Source organism: Brachycentrus maculatus, unplaced genomic scaffold (assembly GCF_059751285.1).
Source record: "Brachycentrus maculatus isolate JH-2025_06_01 unplaced genomic scaffold, ASM5975128v1 h1tg000294l, whole genome shotgun sequence".
In the NCBI taxonomy this organism is placed as follows: domain Eukaryota; kingdom Metazoa; phylum Arthropoda; class Insecta; order Trichoptera; family Brachycentridae; genus Brachycentrus; species Brachycentrus maculatus.
The window spans coordinates 651,829-671,122 of NW_028281045.1; the positions used below are offsets into that span (position 1 = coordinate 651,829).

Genomic DNA, 19,294 nt, shown 5'->3' on the forward strand with positions numbered 1-19,294 from the left:
GCCCACCGCTTCAGGTACCAGTCCAGGGCAATATTTAATAAATAGTACAGTGAAAAAATCACTAATATTTATTTTACCCCCCCCTGGGAATCGAACCCGGGACCTTCAGAACGGTAGCCGAGCGTGATGACCATTACACTACTGAGATGGACAATGGATAAACATATATATATATATATATATATATATATATATATATATATATATATATATATATATATATATATATATATATATATATATATATATATATATATATACCATATATATAAATATATATATTCAAGACTGGAGTCCACTTGGTATTCCTCGCCAGGACTTTAGGTTTGGGAATAGGTCCGGAGCGGGGAGGTTGACCTATCAGAACAGTCTCGGATTTGCAAATGGTTTTGTGAATTTGTACATGACGATTTTGAATTTATGACAGGGATGTCTACTTCTTTTATGTACCTTTATACTACTTTTTAAAGATATCTACAGCAATGGTATGAATAAAATACTGATACTTTTTTAAAAAGTATGTATATTCTTAATACATATAACAGCTTTGCAAACTTACTCTACAACAAAATAAATCGTGAAAATTAAGATATCAATTCAATGTTGCATCGGAAAAAAAAACTTATTATCAACTTTTATTTCGGACATTTTTAACACTTTTATACAAATTTCATTAATTGAGTCGGCAGTCACTTTGTGCTAAAATCTATCCATTTTTAATTAATGTTTTACTTAGTAAATACCATTATTTCTTAAAATCTACTGTGACACGTGTTTCGATGCATTCCGCTTCATTATCAAACACATACGGTGTTTGATAATGATGCGGAATGCATCGAAACACGTGTCACAGTACATTTTAAGAAATAGTGGTATTTACTAAGTAAAACATTAATTAAAAACTTTTATACAAGTTAAAAATTTCACAAATGCAAAAAAAAATGTAAAAGGGTGTCTTTAAAATTATTATGCGAAATTTGATATCAACAGATCTAAGGTGCAAAAAGCTACTTATCACATCAGATTGCTCGAATTTATTCCACAGCCTTTTCTTGTACACTACGCAGCAAAGCAAAATAACTGTACGTCGCCTTCATTATCTGAAATTAAAAATAACAATATCACTGACTTATTAAAAAATAAAGTAAAAAAACACAATTGCTAGTTTGAAAATTCTATGTATTGTCAGATACATCAACGCGTAACGCTGATACTTTTACAATAACTGAGGACCCGACAAGACCCATCTGCTAGTTCATTTTTGAAGTTAACTTCCTTAGGTGCGGTAATATGTAAAGGCAACTAGCCGTAACTCAAGTAGCGTGTGTTTGTCGTAACACGGCTGAAAGCATTTTTTTTCTTCAAATTATTTATTTGGCAGTCATCCGGTAAAAGAATGTTTCTGCCAAATCAAGTATCATTTTCATTTACAAACAAAAAATAATAGAAAATAATAATAACAATTAATACAAAATTTCCTATTTAAATGCGTTTAGCTGTATCATTTTAGAAATTATGACCGCAATTCTAGAATTAGGTTCAAAAAGAAGGGCAAAGCATGCCTTGTAACTGGCTTCTATTTTTTGCTCTATCTCTTCCCTTTACCGAAATATGCATTATCCAAATAGCCGCAAAATTGTATTAATTTTGATACAAGTGTTGGCAAAAAGCATCATTTTAAGATAACTTTAAACTCATTTATCTCAAAACTACTGTTTTTTACTTGCAGCTATTTGCCTTTGCACATAAGTGCGGTATCGGGATATAACATGATTTTAATATACTTATAAAAAAGAAGGTAAAAGTCCGTCTCCAAGCACAAGAGCTCAGTCTCTTTTATGAAGAACGCTCAGCGCAATTATAAGATTGTATTAAGTAGAAATGTGCAACATTTTGAGTGTGTTCAAATACTTGTTCACAAAATCTGGATTATCTCCAATTACAAGAGTTATTTTCATATTATTTTTTGACATCTCATCAAAGATGAAGAAGAATATGGAAGTCTGGGCATTTACGGAGCTGGCGACCGTCATAGTCATCACTTAAACCAGCCTATGACGTGTAAAGTGATCACTTAAACCAGCCTATGACGGTTGTCGGCCCCGTAAAAATGCCCAGACTTCCATATTCTTCTTCATTTTTGATGAGACGTCAAAAAATAATATAATTAGAAATGTATTTAAATTGTATGAAATTGAGAAAAAATATATAATTATTATTAAAAAATTCAAAAATTAAATATAATAAAATAAACTTACCCCTAAGTATGTCGGTAGAGACATGGGATAAAATACTCCAACCATATACTGGATTGGTATTTTCATCCCTTCTCTCAATATCCACAAATTCTTTTTGAAAATATTGGTTTGCTTGTACCATTTACTATTGTATGTTGCTAACAACAGGTGATCTTTCTACAACAACAAAAACATGAAATCAAATCACACTTGGCATGTAAAGTACTTGAAAGCGGTCAGGTAAGGAGTCGAAATAATCGGCGAGTGTGTATGAGGTGAAAGAGGCGAAGAATGTTTGCAAAGACAGAGTAGTGTTGCGTTCTATTCTCTCTGCCTACCCCTGCGGAGAAGCGACGTTGTTGAACATACTTGAACAGTTGATTTATATTTAAATGTTAAAAACAAATGATGATTTTTCGAGGAGGGAGGAGGTTTGATAAACAGTTGGAACTCTAATGATAAATAGTAATGTCTCAGACGTTTCTTAAAAGTTATTAGGGAAGGTGCATTTTTGACAAGGAGAGGTATTTTATTCCATAGTCTGGCCGCTTGGACAGAGAAGGAATTTTATAAAATTAAACAACTTTGTTTTAACCACTTTTTTATTATAAGTACACTTAAACCTACCGGTTTCGACAAGAACCTTGTAATCATCAGGGTTTATTAAATTCTAAAACATTAAAAACATTTATTTATAAACCCAGAATTTAATAAACCCTGATGATGACAAGGTTCTTGTTGAAACCGATAGGTTAAAGTATACTTATTATAAAAAAGCGGTTAAAAAAAGATGTTTAATTTTATAAAGTTTATAAAATGTGGAACAATAAATAAGGAAGACATACCTCTAGAATTACTTCATTAGCGTGCCAGAAAAACAAGAACAATTCGCACACCAGGGCAAATAAATATTCCATCATGAAGGCCATGTGATAACTTAGGCCATGCTAGAATTAAAAAGGATAAACATTAGTGTTTAGAAAACATGTTTAACATTCCATATATGTGTCGCCTACTTTCAAAATCCGCCAGATCCAATTTTATAAGATTTTAAAATAAATACTGTATCGGAATGCCAATTGTGGGTTTTATTGTTTAAAATGTTTATATGCATTGGAACCTCTATCTATCGTTTTTAAAGGGACCTATTGAAATAAACTATGAATGCGGGAAAACAATGAATGCGGGATAAAGAAGTCATTACAAAAGGAAATACGATCGAGTTAAGATACCGTCCTCCCACTTTGCATAACCATTAGTAGGTGGAAATTTCAAGAACACAAGTTTTAGATGTTAATAAATGTATTTATTAAAAAAAAATACAATGTTGAACAGAACCCAAAGATCTTCAGACCTCTTCTGCTGTATCCATCACACAAGCTTTCGATAATCTGTACCCCACATGTTGAAATATTGTCGTCGAATGTAACAAAATTCAGAAAATTAAAAAAAAGTAAAAAAACAGACAAATTATATCAAATATGTAGCGTAATTCAAACGATGAATGCTGTAAAATGGTGGATAGAAACGATCGATGCGATCTATTTTTGTATGAAATGAATTCGGGGTAGAAGAAATAAACGACACGTCCGGGAAAACGATTATTCAAGGAACGATAGATACATGTTCCCTGTACTTGAAAACCCTGCTAAAAATATTTTTAAACTGCGTTGTATATCGAATTCCGTTATATTCATCACTTGCCTTCTGACCCATATCGGCCAATCAGAGAGCGGGAGTAGGTCAAAAATAAAGATGACGTCATTATCGGTTTGTGTCCGTGTTGATTTTTTAATACTGAAAAAAAAATCAGAAAAATGGAAAAATTCTCTATTTCATAATAAGACAAATCTTTGAAACGTAAATGTTACCCGGAGAATTTTGCATTTTTTTGTAAAATCGACTTACACGGATCTGGCGGATTTTGAAAGTAGGCGACACATATCGAAATGTAACAACATAGCCTATTTAATGCGTACCTTAATTCCGTGAAACACAATTGCGCAAAACATTATGGAACAAATTCCCGAATACAGGAGCATTATTGGGCTGGTTATACTATTTAATTTCTTGCAATAACTAAAAACAAGGTTTTAATGAGATTATGAATATAACAATAAATTTATATTATGATAAATAAAGGGTGGGCGCGGTCACTTCCTTATTAAAAAAATCATAACACAAAATGTGTAGTCAGGCACATTTAAAATTTTATTTATTTAGTTTTTAAAACGACATTTCAAAGGCTGCTACTGTTTTCGTCTAAGCGCTAACAATTTTGACATTTCTGTCAAGTTTTTTCCATCATATCTGTGCCTATGTCGACATTAGAAGCAAGAATATTGTCCTTCAGCTAACCAAGAGTTTTTGGACGATTGGTGTAATTCAATGTTTTTTTTAAAGTGAAGTATTTGCTAGTTTATCATTTACAAAAATACTTCAGTTTCATACTATTTCTGTGAGACTAAGTGGCTTATGATTAGAAATAGGTATCAAATTGTCGTAGAGTGGGTTCGAACCGAGAAACTTTGACTCAAGAGTCCGCGACACTAACCACGGGACCACAATCCGACACAAACGTAGGTTAAGGTAGCCGCGCAGAAAATAGTCACAGGGATCTAAATCAGGTGATCGCGCTGGCCACTGAAGATCGCCCCTTAGAGAGATACGCCGAAGGGAAGATTTATATAAAAACACATAAAATACTAGTTACATATGTGCGTAGATGTCAATATATGGTTAACACCGTGTCAATATTACGGAAAACAGTGTCAATAATAGGACATATGACAGTTTAACATTTTTTGGAAAGTTTATTGATATGGATATAAATATGTCTTTTTTTTATAAACTATCCATTTTGTAGAAATAAACAATATAAGCAATTTATTTTAGTAATGATATAGTTAAAAGTAATCATCTTTTATAATCTTATTCAGTAACAAAGTATGGGAACTCCTTAAGGTGTCAATAAATGGGTGGTTTACCCTATTTCAAAAGCGATAAAATTTGCAAACCTTATGATGTATTTATGATGAGTAACGCACTCTACCAGGCGCCTGTTTTTCATTTCATCTAGCAACGCATCACCGGTAAGCGGTACTTGTCTTAGCTTGTTGGCGGCCACCAAATCGGGGTAGTCGGAAAGGACGACTTCGGTCGAATGTTCGACGAACCAGCCTAGCACCTGCAACTGGCCTATAGTTTGGATCAGCATAGACACGATTAGGGCGTCCCACACGGCTATGTTATGGGTCCCTACGCCAGTTGCCCAGAATTGGATCAAATACGCCGCGGCGTAGTTTCTTGTTCCGTTGAACTTGTCGAAGGGGAACCAGGAACTCATGATCATCGGACGCTCGTAAGACCAGAATTCCGTACCATCTTCTTCGATCCTGTGGTAAACGCTGGAAAACCGATACTCGACCAGTATGACAATCCAAAGCAAGGAGACGGTGGAACCCGCTAGGAACCAATAAGCATAGGAAACCTGCCTCGCCCTTTTTACGTAAGCTTCATAAATTTCTCGCACTTCTTTGTTTTTATTATTCGAGATGTTTCTTTCCAGTTGCGACATTCCTGATAAAAGTTCCTTGATCTTCTTGCGCTCTACGTACATGGAAAGGAACTTGCAAACGTTCACCGTGTAGAGCAAGGTGTACGACATGTTACTCATCAATTCGTCCATATTGTCTATCACGAAGAACAGTTCCGTCCATTCTGTCCCCACGTAAATGATGAATAGAGCGGTGTGAACTACACCACACCAGAAATGTAAAGATCTCTTCTTTTTATTTGCCAGAAACTCTACCGACTGGAAAGGCCATACGCAGATCAACGAAAAAGCGTTTAAATTCTGTCGTATGACAGGGTTTACGTGAGGTTCTGCATCTGTAAAATCATATTTGATATTTTCGGCTTCTATCTCGACAGCTTCTTTTTCTTCGTTCATCGTGCGGTGCCGATAAACTACGGCTAACTGCATTGGTGTTTATTTTCTTGCCAAGCAAAAGAGACTTAAATGGCCCTCCTGAACATTTTACGTTTTGGTAGTTAGTCACTTTCTCCTGTACGACTACGATATGTCCATAATCTACTCGGAAACTAACGATATAAATTTACGCGAAATCTCAGTAAAAATGCTTTTATATCCATATCTAATTGGTTTATACAGGGTGGCGCAAAATTAATTACCCTGTGGGAAGATATAATAAAATTTGCAAATGGCGTCGTACGTCAATCATATTTGGCATTTGTGAATAAGACAGCTGCAGTATACAATCAAACTGATAAAACGGACACAAATGCATCAATAATGGCGGCAGCCACTTAACAAAAAAATTGTCAAGGTCCAAATAATGGTTTTCATCACTCAAAATGTTTTTATTTTCATTTTGTAAAAGCGTTATTCAAAAACAAAATTGTACGATTAATTTTGCACCACTTTGAATATGTTTGTATACTGCAGATGTCTAGTTAACAAATCGCTCACTCCTTTCAAGAATGTCATAAATCAAAAAACTTGATTTTTCAGGAGAACGTTTTTAAAGTTCAAAAATATAACACAATGTATTAAAAATAAATATCAAGCCACTTATTGAACTTTTTACTGTGCAACTGATCTTTTAAGGTAAAACCTGAAGGTTTTTTCTCCATTTGAAAAATATTTAGTTTATTTAAAAAAATTATTAAACAATACCTTTTCTTCAAAATGCAAAAACAACATTTTTTGCCCTGTACCTGGTAAATATTAAGTTAAAAATACGCCTCTTTTGCTGGGATGTAGTACATTTTCTGGGCATTCCGAAAACATGCACAACTGGAAATTTACGATTTTTGATTTATGACGTTCTTGAAAGGAGTGAGCGAAATGTCACAATATGATAGACGTACGAAGCCATTTGCAAAAATTATTACATCTTCCGATAGGGTGATTCATTTTGCGCCACCCTGTATCTGTTTATACACTGCAGCCGTATAGTTCACAAAATTGTATCGGGTTGTGGTCCCGTGGTTAGTGTCGCGGACTCTTAAGTCAGAGTTTCTCGGTTCGAACCCACTCTACCACAATTTGATACCTATTTCTAATAATGAGCCGCTTAGGCTCACAGAAATAGTATGAAATTGAAGTATTTTAGTAAATGATAAAATAACAAATACTTCTCTTAAAAAAAAAATTGACTTACTCCAACCGTTCAAAAACTCTTGGTTAGCTGAAGGACAATATTCTTGCTTCTAATGCCGACATAGGTACAGATATGCTGGAAAAACTTGACAGAAATGTCAAAATTCTTAGCGTATTGACGAGAACAGTAGCAGCCTTCGAAATGTCGTTTTTAAAACTAAATAAAATAAAATTTAAAATGTGCCTTTGTATATAGAAAAAAGAATTAAACCCATACTGACAACACTTTTGTGTTATGATTTTTTTAAATAAGGAAAGGACCACGCCCCACCCTTTATTTATTACATTAATATATTGTCATATTCATAATCTCATTAAAACCTTGTTTTCATTTATTGTTTCAGCATTAACTTTGTGGTAAGACATGTTACAATGATTAAAGAAAACACTTGTTTTTTACCACTTGAGTTTTATTATAGACTACATGTTTCAGAAGTTAAACTTCCATCATTCAGGTCTGTATAGTAACTAAAAAAAAAAATTTTTAGTTACTATACAGACCTGAATGATGGAAGTTTAACTTCTGAAACATGTAGTCTATAATAAAACTCAAGTGGTAAAAAACAAGTGTTTTCTTTAATCATTAAAACCTTGTTTTCAGTCAGAGTTTCTCAGTTCGAACCCACTCTACCGCAATATAAAATGTATTTGATCTAATAATGAACCGCTTAGGCTCACAGAATTAGTGTGAAATTGAAAGTTTTGTGTAAATAATAAAAACACAAATATTTCTCTTAAAAATATGTATCTCGTAAAAACTCAAACATCTTCTGATAGGGCGAATAATTTTGCGCCAGCCTGTATATAATTATGAAAACATATTAAAACATAGTAACCGTTTCTTTTATAAATATTTAAAAATATTTTCCTTTCAGTCTATGAACCCTATTATAATTACAGTGCAGTATATTTCTCTGGGGTAATAAAGCAGATTTTTATCAAGGAACTTTGTGTATAATAAATTTATTACGAAATGCGATGCAGTCATGGGCGTGGTATTGGATAGGAATAATTTAATAGTCCAAGTAAAACATTAAAAATATTATTCAACTCAACAAACTATTTTTATTTATTTTCTTCTTCTTTCTTCTTCATCTTCTTGCTCAATGCTGAGCGTCGTGGTCTTCTGGAATGTCAGGCACTTGGTGCACAAGTCCTCTCCATTCTTCCCGGTCCTGGGCCAACTTGATGGCAGCGTTTAGCGAGGATCCGGTTAATTCCTTTATTTGGTCTGTCCATCTTGTTGGAGACCGTCCTCTTGCCCGCTTGCCTTCAACTGTACCTGTTACCAGTTTTTCAAGACTCTTCTCGTTCTTTCTGGCGATATGCCCAAAGTAGGACAGAATCCTTTTCCTGCAAGTCGTGGAGAGTCTTTCTGTCACTGACAGTTCGCGGAGAATGGAGACGTTTGTGCGTCTTGCAGTCCAAGGAATGCGCAGCATCCTCCTCCAGCACCACATTTCAAACACATCCAGCATATGTCTTTCCTTTTTCCTCAGTGTCCATGTTTCCACTCCATACAGCGCAATGGAGAATACAAGAGATTTCACTAGACGGGTTTTCGTTTTCCTCAGTATGGACCGATTTTTCCATATCTTCGCCAGACTAGACATTGCTGATTTTGCCATTCCAATTCTTCTCCGGATTTCTGCTTCACAGCCTCCATCTGTATGTAATGTGTACACATAAAAAAAAAAAAATATATATATATATATATATATATATATATATATATATATATATATATATATATATATATATATATATATATATATATATATATATATATATATATAAATGCAAATTTATTTAGTTTGATTTTAAGGCCCAGCATTTGTAATGTTACAACTTAATTTTCTCAAAATCCAGCTAAAATTTTCTGTAGTAGATTTTTTTCATATACTATCTGCGGGAAGGGTAATTTTACAGTTTCACTTGACTGGCGGTGTTCGGCGGGAAGGGTAATTTTACCTTTTCACTCGACTCATCGTAAATTGCGTGTAAGTTATTTTTACGCATGACTTTTGCGGCATCTTTTGATCTCATATCGATGTTATCACTTCTTTTCAGAGATGTTTATCTCTATTATGAGCGCAAATCCGCCCGCAGATAGTGTGTTTTAAAACACCGTTTTTGCATTGAAATATAAGTTGTTCATCGAAATAATTTTATGGTTTTGAAAAGAAAAGAGCTATTGAAGGAAAATGAGTTAAAAAATATATAAAATATTTACTGTATAATCCAATATTAAGATTGTACTTCAAAAAAAAGTCGGGAGTGCAAAAAACACAAGACGGCTGGTGATTAAATTTTGTGTTTGTGTTGTATCCCCTTAACATTGAATATATACATTAAAATGGAATTCTACGACTTAAACGCCAAATCTATAAATACGTTGTATCAGTTTGGGCATGGACATTACAGTAAATAAAATAATAACAATTAAAAATACCAAAATTAATACGAGGAAAATTCATGTGTACAATATTGCGTGGATATTATGTAAATAAACCAATTAAAAGTAACGGCCATATTGTCTCGCCTCCGTCCTGTAGCGAGACAATATTGCCATAAATTGCTCTCTCAAGTATCAGCTGTTAGTGCTCACAGCACACGTCACTTTTCCGTCGATCTCTGAATTGAGAATTCTAAAAGTTCCCGCCATATTCCCAGTTCTGGTATAGAAACTCTTGGTTTCCACTCGGACCCATCAATTTAAAAAAAACTTATTTTTTTGCGTCGTATTTCGGTATTTAAGGGAAATTTTATCTAAATCCAGATAACATTTGAAGTTATTAATTTTTTTTCTAAAAACACCGTTTTTGCATTGAAAAAATAAGCTTTTCTTCCAAATAAAAATAGGGCTTTTAAAAGAACAGTTATGGAAACATAAGGAGTTAAAAAATATAAAAACACATATTTTCAATATACGAGTATATTCTAACAAAAAAACCAAAAAAAAAACAATATAAATATTTTCTTAAAAAATGGGCAACCTGACGTTCGGCTCTGCATTGCCGGAACCCAACTAAATTTTACTATTGCGATTAAGCCCTTAATCAATCATGTAAAATAAAGAACTAAGTATTTTTCCGCGAGAGCAGTGATGTACCACTACCGGTTACCGGTAAATTAATTTGGCTTCGGAGAAGTGATTGAAAAATAAACGGATTATTTTTTCACGATCACATAATTGCTTGATTTGATTTGGATAAAGTTAAAACTAGAGGCCGTTTAGTGTACTATTTTGTTAGCGTATTTCTTTCAATGTATAATTATTACTGTATTCCGCCAGAGAGGTCACATACGCCTAGCACCAAACTATACAATGTCAATTTATATAAAATAAGAAATAAATAGAAATAATTATAAGACACAAGGGGAGCTGTAAGTTGGTCACCCCACCTATATAAAGACAGCTAACAGATTATTATTGTTGCAATAAGTCTTTTACTGATATAAACTACGTAGTTGTCAATTTCTCACTGTGATCAACTGTGAATATTTAAGTAGTAAGTGTTTAAAATTACTTTATTTTGTTGTATCATATGTAATTTTTAGGGACATATTTTTTATAATGTAAATGAACGAACGTCTCATCATGGATTCTGCTTAGTGTAGCGTTCATCAAAAATACAATAATGTATTTTAAAAAGTATTAAATTAATAAAAATGAATAGGTAAGTGAGTGACACTCGCGGGAATCGTGTAGAATACGTTCATTTTAATAATAAATTTGATTTTTTAAATAAGTAACCATTATTTCTTAAAATCGAGTGTGAGGGTGTTTCGATGTATTACGCATTATTTTCAAACACCACATACTAACCTAAAAAATAAGGCTTTTATAAGTATACAATGAAGATGATGCAGAATTCAACGACACACATGGCACACAAGATTTGATGAAAAGTGGTATTTAGTAAGTACAACATAAATTATAAGTGGATACTTATTACTACAAAATGAATGTCGAATCAAGTAATATAATACGTTCTTTAGAATAATTATTTATGTTTTCAAGTCAATATTAAAAGTCGGGTTGTGGTCCCGTGGTTAGTGTAGCGGACTCTCGAGTCAGAGTTTCAAGCCGGATACGAATACTTACCAAATATTCGGTGCATTTCTAGTGTTCATCAACGTTTTTTTATTCCATACTCCTAAAGCCTTCTTTTATAGGTATCGTTTGGAATAAAAAATAAAATAAAATAAATAAAAAAATTTAAAAAAACATCCAATCATTATATTCATCACTTTTATCCGAAAAATCGCTCGAAAAACATAGGTTTAGTATGTTTAATATGCAGTATGAATGAAATGGAACGTCTCAGAATCTGTAATCACGAATTTTTCCATTGGACTCGTGTATTGGAATTCCGAATTCGGAAAACAAATATGGGTATCTGACTCGGAAAACTGACGTGTGCGTGAGCATTATAGCTGGCCAAGTTCATAAAATAATATTGATACAGAGAAAAGGCGACGGATATCTAGCTGTATCGCTCACACTTACCCAAATCATCGTAGTCTATTCGTATTGCCTATCTTCTCTCGCACATGCCATTGGAAGCGCAATCATCGTCTTTCCTGCTTTAATGCCATTTTAACTCTAAGCGTGGACGAAAGTAGTGTACCGGCGAGATTTGGTTTTCTACAGGAAAATTACAAAAACATAGTATTTTTTTTAAATAATTTTAAATTTAGGAGTTTTGCATAAAAAACAGTGTCCCGTCAGTAAAAACTTTTAAAATATGAATACATGTCCATAATTAATGAAGTTGACGTAAATCTAACGCTATTTTCATAAATTGTATCCGAAATTTTATAATATAATAATTTCGTTCTAATTTTCATTTCTCAATAACCACTTGCTTCATATTCAAGGGAAATTTGAACTATTATATTAAATTATTACTATTGTTTAAATTGAAAAAAGAAGCAGAGGAAGACCGAGGAAAACTTAGCACAATAAGGTATGTCAAATACTTGAAGGCGGCCGGGTCAGGAGTCGTAATAAGCGTCGGGTATGTATGAGGAGATGCATGAATGTGCAGGAGGCGAAGAATGTTTTCAAAGACAGAGTGGTGTGGGGTTCGATTCTCTCTGCCTACCCTTGCGGCGAAGCGGCGTGATGGTTAGTTAGTAAGTTAGTTATAACAACATCATATATAAAGAATCCTTAATTTTCCGCCAGGACTTCACATACCGCACATATCACACATTTCCTCTATTTACTGTCCTTTAATGAGATACCTACACAGGCTATGCCTAAAGAGACAAAATGCAGATAAATTGTACATATTATATATATTGATGTGATAAATAATTATTTACTTATGTCGTTTTAAATGTTAACATAACTGTAAATTATTATTTACAGTAATATTTGAATAAGGGTGCTTGCTTTGTTAATTTATATTATTTTTCGTGATCTTTCACGAAAACGGCTCCGTACAAATTATCCAATATTATTATTACTACAATTGTAGGAAAATTATTAACTATTGTTGTCTCCCGTAAATTATTACTGCACATATGAAAAATATTACTTAAGTTCCTAGAATTGTATAGCTATATAAGGACCATCAGTCCATTTAATATTCACATCCGTTTAAAATGCCATAAAAAGGGGAAAATATTGTCAGAAAAATTATTTTTAAAACAAATACAATTAGTATTTGATTTTTACATTTGACATATAAATTGAAATGAAGTTCCACAAATCAAACGCCAAATCCATAAATAAAATGGTTGACACTTATTGTAACACAATTTAAACAAAAACAATTATTTTGTTCCTAAATACATAAGTAAATTCTATACTTGTAAGATTGTACACGCCTTTCGAGTGGCTCTCTTTCTGTCTCGCTCGCACGGCTATCAGCTGTTTAGTGCCCCCCTACCCCACTGCACTGGCGGCTGTGGAGGAATGCAGGGTAATCGGGACATGATTAAGCAAAAATCTTTATTTATTTTTATATATTCATAAAAATAACAAAAGAGCTTTTGAATTAACTGACATTTAGACAATATATGGTACATAAGAGATTTATTAAACGTTAAATATTTAAAAAAACATTTTTATCATTATTTTTAATCTACATACTTATCATTCTGTCTTTAACAAAACCAAAAAAAATTATAAGTGGAAGAGTTATTACAATTTTGATAGTGTTTGGTTCAAGTTTTATACATTTACTGGATTTAAACTACATATTTGAAATGACAAATTAAAACAAAAAAGACACACATAAATAATTATTTACTTATTTTTTTGGTCAATGTGAATTATCAAATTTAGAATTCATTGATTTATAAAATACACGCAAAAATAATTTTAGAAATAGGGTTCTACTGGCATTGTATTAAAAAAAATAATAACTGCTTGTAAAAAAATAATTTATTAGATAGAGTAATTATTACACTTGAATTTATTTTTAATGATATTAAAATAAGAATAAAAAAATTAATCAAACAAAAGGAGAAGAAAAAACAATTATGAAATATTGAATTAACCGGAAACTAGTTATATTATTTCGGTGATAGAAATCAATCTGTATTTGCAAACAATCTTCACCTTTTCCACATTCATACATCGACTCATACTTACCCGCTGGTTATTACATATATCATACATTTAATAAAAAAATGATTTAATAGTTAAATTGTTTATTGTCAATATTATTAATATTTAGCTCATTTACCTTGTGGTTAGTCATTTTTACTTGTTTATTTTTTTACAAAAATGTTTGTTTTATTAGCATATAACCACTCACCGAGATTTTTATGCATACCAGTTTCGAAACGTACTCGTCTCTTCGTCAGGACAATCAATACCACAGCATTCAAACAATACTACTCTTCATTACTATTTACACACTTAAAACTACACAAAAATTTTGAATAAACACATAAAAATCTCGGTGAGTGGTTATATACTTATATTACTAACATTTTGTAAAAAATAAATGAGTCAAATTATTTATTTATTATTGTGTCCCTGCTTTCCCCACCGCATCGAGGCGTGCCGCTAGGTGGAGGTTCTTAATTGCCCTCCCGACCCTTGCGTCGCGCGGGGGGCGGCGGGGGGCGGGCGGCGCGCGCGGGGCCGCGCTCCCTCCGCGCTAGTCTTCCGCGGGCCGCCGCGCGCGCCGCACGCCATGTCCGCGTACTGCTGTCCCCGAGGGGACCTCTGTGCTGATTACACAATATTCCCCGTCTACAGAGTATCGTGCGGCCATATTAACAGTGCTACAGTGCAGTCGGGGCTGTCCAAGATGACGCCCGACACGCTGCTGGACATTACGGCCAAGATAGTGGCCGAGAACATTCCTTTCCAGAGGATCGAGGAGCGGTACGACCGCATCCCCGAGCCCGTGCAGAGAAGAATCATCTACTGGTCATTCCCTAGGAACGAGAGGGACATTTGCATGTACTCTTCTCTCTCCAGGGTGCCTTCGACTTCCACCGGCGAGCAGCAGAACTTGTCTTTCTGCAAGGGCCTTAAGCTGCTCGAATCGGGATTCGTCGACAGCGTCCTACAAGTCGGTAAGTAACCGTGCAGGCAACAATACTATCATTTCACATCGAAACTCCAACACGCACATTCTTAAATCATTCTTACCCCCCTTCCTTCTCTAGGCTGGTTTCCTTCAACTCCTTGCAAACATCTTCTAAACTTATGTGATGACACGCTCGTAGCGGTAATCCGAGCCCCTTATCGCATCCGATCAACACCTAAACTGCGGCAGACCGCTGTGACGAGGAATCGTACACATTTTCCGACATTCCCGGAAAATTTGGTCACTTCCTGTTACGTTTTGACTAAAGTATTCTCAACTTTTCGATAATCTTTATCGAACTAATACGAGTACATGATAAACTTCGGCATTAATCCGATATAAATACGTAATCTATCGTATTTATTCTAATCAAACTGTTTTTATTTCCCTTTGATCCATAATAATTTACCTGGAAACGATTGCCTTTTACAAGCTTAAAACAAACAAGTACAAATTGGCTCTGTAATTGTTTAAAAGTTTTCACGTATTTCTAAGTATTATTCGAGTGTTTCGTTGTTTATTGCGGTGTTCCGTTGTTTTAAAAGTGTTGTAGGAAATCTCGCGCGTAACAGCGCTAGGCACGTCGGTAAAAAGTCCCAATTGGACGGAATCGATCCGATAAAGCGGGATGATTAATTGGTAATGTCATCAATGAGTGTGTTGTGCGCAATAGTGCTCTGCGCACCCTAAGCTCGGATCAATCCACGCGCGAAGGGCTGCTCGGCCGCCGAATATTACGCCTCGGGGGGTTGAATTTTGTATGCATTTCTCACACTGCACCGCCCGCGACCTCCCGCTCCTTATCTCGCCCGCCAGGACATCACATCCCGGACTTGTCACACGTGCATTTCCTCTATTTACTGTCTTTTGATGAGATACCTACCTAAAGAGACAAAATGCAGATAAATTATATATCACACATGCATTTTCTCTATTTACTGTCCTTTGATGAGATTCTTACGCAGGCTATGCCTAGAGACAAAATGCAAATAAATTATATCGCTCACTCCTTTCAACAACGTCATATACCAAAAGTCGTCAATTTTCAGTTGTGCATGTTTTCGGAATGCCCAGAAAATGTACTGTATCCCAGCAAATGCGGGCTATTTTTAACTTAATATTTACTCGCTTCAGGGCAGAGAGTGTTGGTTTTGCATTACGAAAAAAAGGTAGCATTAAATTATTTTTTTAAATATACTAAATATTTTTCAAATTGAGAAAAAACATTCAGGTTTTACTTAAAAAGATCTGCTGTACAGTAAAAAGCTCAATAAGTGGCTTGATATTTATTTTTATACATTTTATTATATTTTTAAACTTTAAAAACGATCTGAAAAATCAAGTTTTTTGATATATGACGTTGTTGAAAGGAGTGAGCGATATATCAAAAATCGACAATTTTCAGAGCATGTTTTCGGAATGCCCAGAAAATGTACGAATGTGACGAAAATGAACGAAAATGACGAATAATGCTGGAATAGTTGAAAGTCAATAGTTACTGTGACATTTCAATATTATCGAGCTTTTAAGGTATACCTGAGTACCATTAAAGGTAATGATAATGTAGTTTAAACTACTTAGTACTTCCATGTCGAAAGTTTCACGAAACTAACAATGAATTATTTACTAACCCCCTCCCCTCGGCGGTGTAGTTTCTAGTTTCCCGTTTCCCTGACGAAAAATAATATAATATGTATTACGTTCATGCTGAATTATACATTTACATCAATTAGGCTCGAGACCAAGCTATGTTAATTGACATTTTGACAAAGATCAAGAAGAATATGGAAGTCTGGGTATTTATTTACAGGGCTCATTATCTGTCATAGGCTTGTTTTAGTAAGTGATTTTACTTTATACACGTGTAACATTAACCATTCTACCCACGATTGACAACCACATTACTCAATAATTTGGAACTTATAAGTGCGACTAACTTCTTAGTGGAGAAATCCAGATTTGTGTACAATAATTTAGACACTCATAATATTGCATGTCAATTGAATTTGACCCTATTTTCTTCTGTTTTGTTGTAAATTAAAGATATTTTTACATGCGACCTTTCCGAAAAGGAATTGGTAAAAAAATGAAAAAATAAAATCTTTGGTATGCACATTTCTATAAGCATTTTCAATTTTTTGTCTCGAAATTTATTATAACAACGTAATGTCTTTATTGAATCGGCATCAATCTGTAAAAAAACATTTTCATTAATTTTTTTACATGAATAACAAAACACGAATCATTCAACAGTGAAATTCTCTTATAATATAATTGTTTTTGTACTAGTATATTATTTATTTATTAGTACATTAACACTCATTCGTTCCACATGTCCAAACCATCTCAACACACCTATCTTAATTTTATCGATAATGCTTATCTCAGCTTTGCATTCCTTCCTTATTTCACTATTCGAACATCTATCATACATCGTTTTGCCGCATATTCGTAGGCATACGTTTTGAGTATAATAAAATATAATGTGATGGAGTAAGAGTTAAATTTTTGATATGTACAGCGAGATGATTCGTGTGCCGGAGTCCCGAATCCCGTGTCACACGCGACCCCTGCCTTGCATAATTTAAACTTTTATTATTTAATAATGGCCTGAAACGTGTATGCAAATATGTTCTATCCTTCCGTCTCTCGCTGCGTAAATATTCCGCAAACATAGCATATGTATATAGTCTATTTTCTGCAATATGTACTATCATTGCGAGCAACGTTCAATGAATATTGGGTATTATCTGCATTCGTAATGGATGCATTATGGGCAAACTTGAATCCTCGCTAACCTTGAATATTACTAAGGTTTAAGTAGATGCTTTGAAAAATAAATCGATGGAAAAATATGGTAAACATTTACATTTTGCGATTATAATTGAATATATTATGAAAATCAGTCACCTGTTTTCTTATTTTAAATTTAAGTTTTACTTGGTAAATACCACTATTTCTTCTAAAATCTATTGTGACACGTGCATCGAAACACATGTCACAATGGAATTTAAGAAATAGTGGTAAACCAAGTAAAACTTTAATTAAAAATGAATATATAGTACTACAAAGTTACTGTCGAATCAATTAATGAAGCTGTTTTCTCGGTTTGATTATTGAAATAATAATGCTGTTGTAGTAATAATAATAGTTAGTGTTGAATCAATTAAAATGTGGTCAAAAACTGATTATTTTTATGAATAGGGTATTTTATTCGTTATCAATGAAATTCGTTAAAAAATCATTATTATCAGCTCCATAGTAGGTCTTTTTCTTATTTTTGTATGTATAGTAAACAAATATCTTATGTAATTTACTTTTTTTTAAACAAATTCACTTCTCATCGTTTCATAATACATGCATTAATTAATATACGTATTCAAAACATGAACAAAAAATCCCATATGGGCATAACCTTTGCGTGGGTATAGAATATAATAACAATGGTATGAATCTTATTTTAAACCAGAAAAATAGGTAGAAAAACAAGTTTAAGAAAAGATGTACAATAAACAGTAAAATAAGAAATAAATGTTTAAACGAAATAACCAATTTATATGAATTTTAATTTAATGGTTTGTTTTCAATGCTCAATGTTTTCAAATAATGTATAAACATTCATTTTAAGCTTTGTTAAATTCAATGTTTTTTTCCAAAAACTTTTTTGTTTGTATGTAATACTGTCCGCCTCCGTAGTGTAATGGTCAGCACGCTCGGCTACCGTTCTAGAGGTCCCGGGTTCGATGCCCAAGGGGGGTAAAAATAAATTTTAGTAATTTTTTCACTGTAATATTTATTCAATATTACCATGGACTGGTACCTGAAGCGGAGGGCTGATCACCTTTCCTTCATATGTAAAACGATCATGATAACACTGCGTTTATAAGACACAGTGCCCTATGCACCATTGGGGTGCGGATAAGGGTTTTATTATTATATAATATTCTGTTGAAGGGGGAAACGCTTGACATCTTTGGAAAAAAATCCACAAACGTACATATGCTAACATTTATAAAATTGATTTTCTCACATACTTTTATTTTAATTTTTTACAAGCTTCCACTCGTTTGCGAGTGATTTCGGCTCTAACAATCAAAATGCGTTGCAATAATAATAAATAAATTATATGACAGGAGTTAGAGAAGGAAAAAAACAATTAGAATAATAAACTGACATTAAGCAAAATATGTGAAAAACTATTTTATCTACATTTATGAAAACATAGTATCACGTGGACAGTAAAAATTATTGTTACCTTAAATGTTACTCACATACTTTACAGTTATGTAAATTCTGTCGTAGCTAAATTT

General features: G+C 33.4%; 2 protein-coding genes across 2 annotated transcripts in view; one reads left to right on the forward strand and one right to left on the reverse strand.

Moving 5' to 3' along the window:
- Positions 1–1,034: 1,034 nt before the first annotated feature.
- LOC148304993 (4-vinylanisole receptor-like) lies at positions 1,035–6,189 on the reverse strand. The gene is made up of 5 exons (XM_088267424.1): positions 6,115–6,189; positions 5,255–6,051; positions 4,217–4,316; positions 3,083–3,184; positions 1,035–1,100 (listed from the first exon to the last, which is right to left on the reverse strand). The coding sequence occupies exons 1-5, from the start codon at positions 6,187–6,189 to the stop codon at positions 1,035–1,037; spliced, it is 1,140 nt and encodes a 379-aa protein (XP_088123550.1).
- Positions 6,190–10,528: 4,339 nt separating this feature from the next.
- LOC148304994 (zinc finger SWIM domain-containing protein 4-like) overlaps positions 10,529–19,294 on the forward strand; it is a 154,892-nt gene continuing 146,126 nt past the window's right edge. The window contains exons 1-2 of the mRNA XM_088267425.1: positions 10,529–10,549; positions 14,457–14,970. Coding sequence (XP_088123551.1) covers positions 10,529–10,549; positions 14,457–14,970 — 535 coding nt within the window. The remainder of the gene's footprint in view (positions 10,550–14,456; positions 14,971–19,294) is intronic.

What these genes read in the sequence shown, in the direction of transcription:
- LOC148304993 (XM_088267424.1), bottom strand. Translation starts at nt 6,189, where the DNA reads ATGAACGAAGAAAAAGAAGCTGTCGAGATAGAAGCCGAAAATATCAAA. An exon ending in TTGTGTTTCACGGAATTAAG is followed by an intron (nt 3,185 to 4,216) that starts GTACGCATTAAA and finishes TTTTAATTCTAG; the next exon opens with CATGGCCTAAGTTATCACAT. An exon ending in CTAATGAAGTAATTCTAGAG is followed by an intron (nt 1,101 to 3,082) that starts GTATGTCTTCCT and finishes TTTTAATTTCAG; the next exon opens with ATAATGAAGGCGACGTACAG.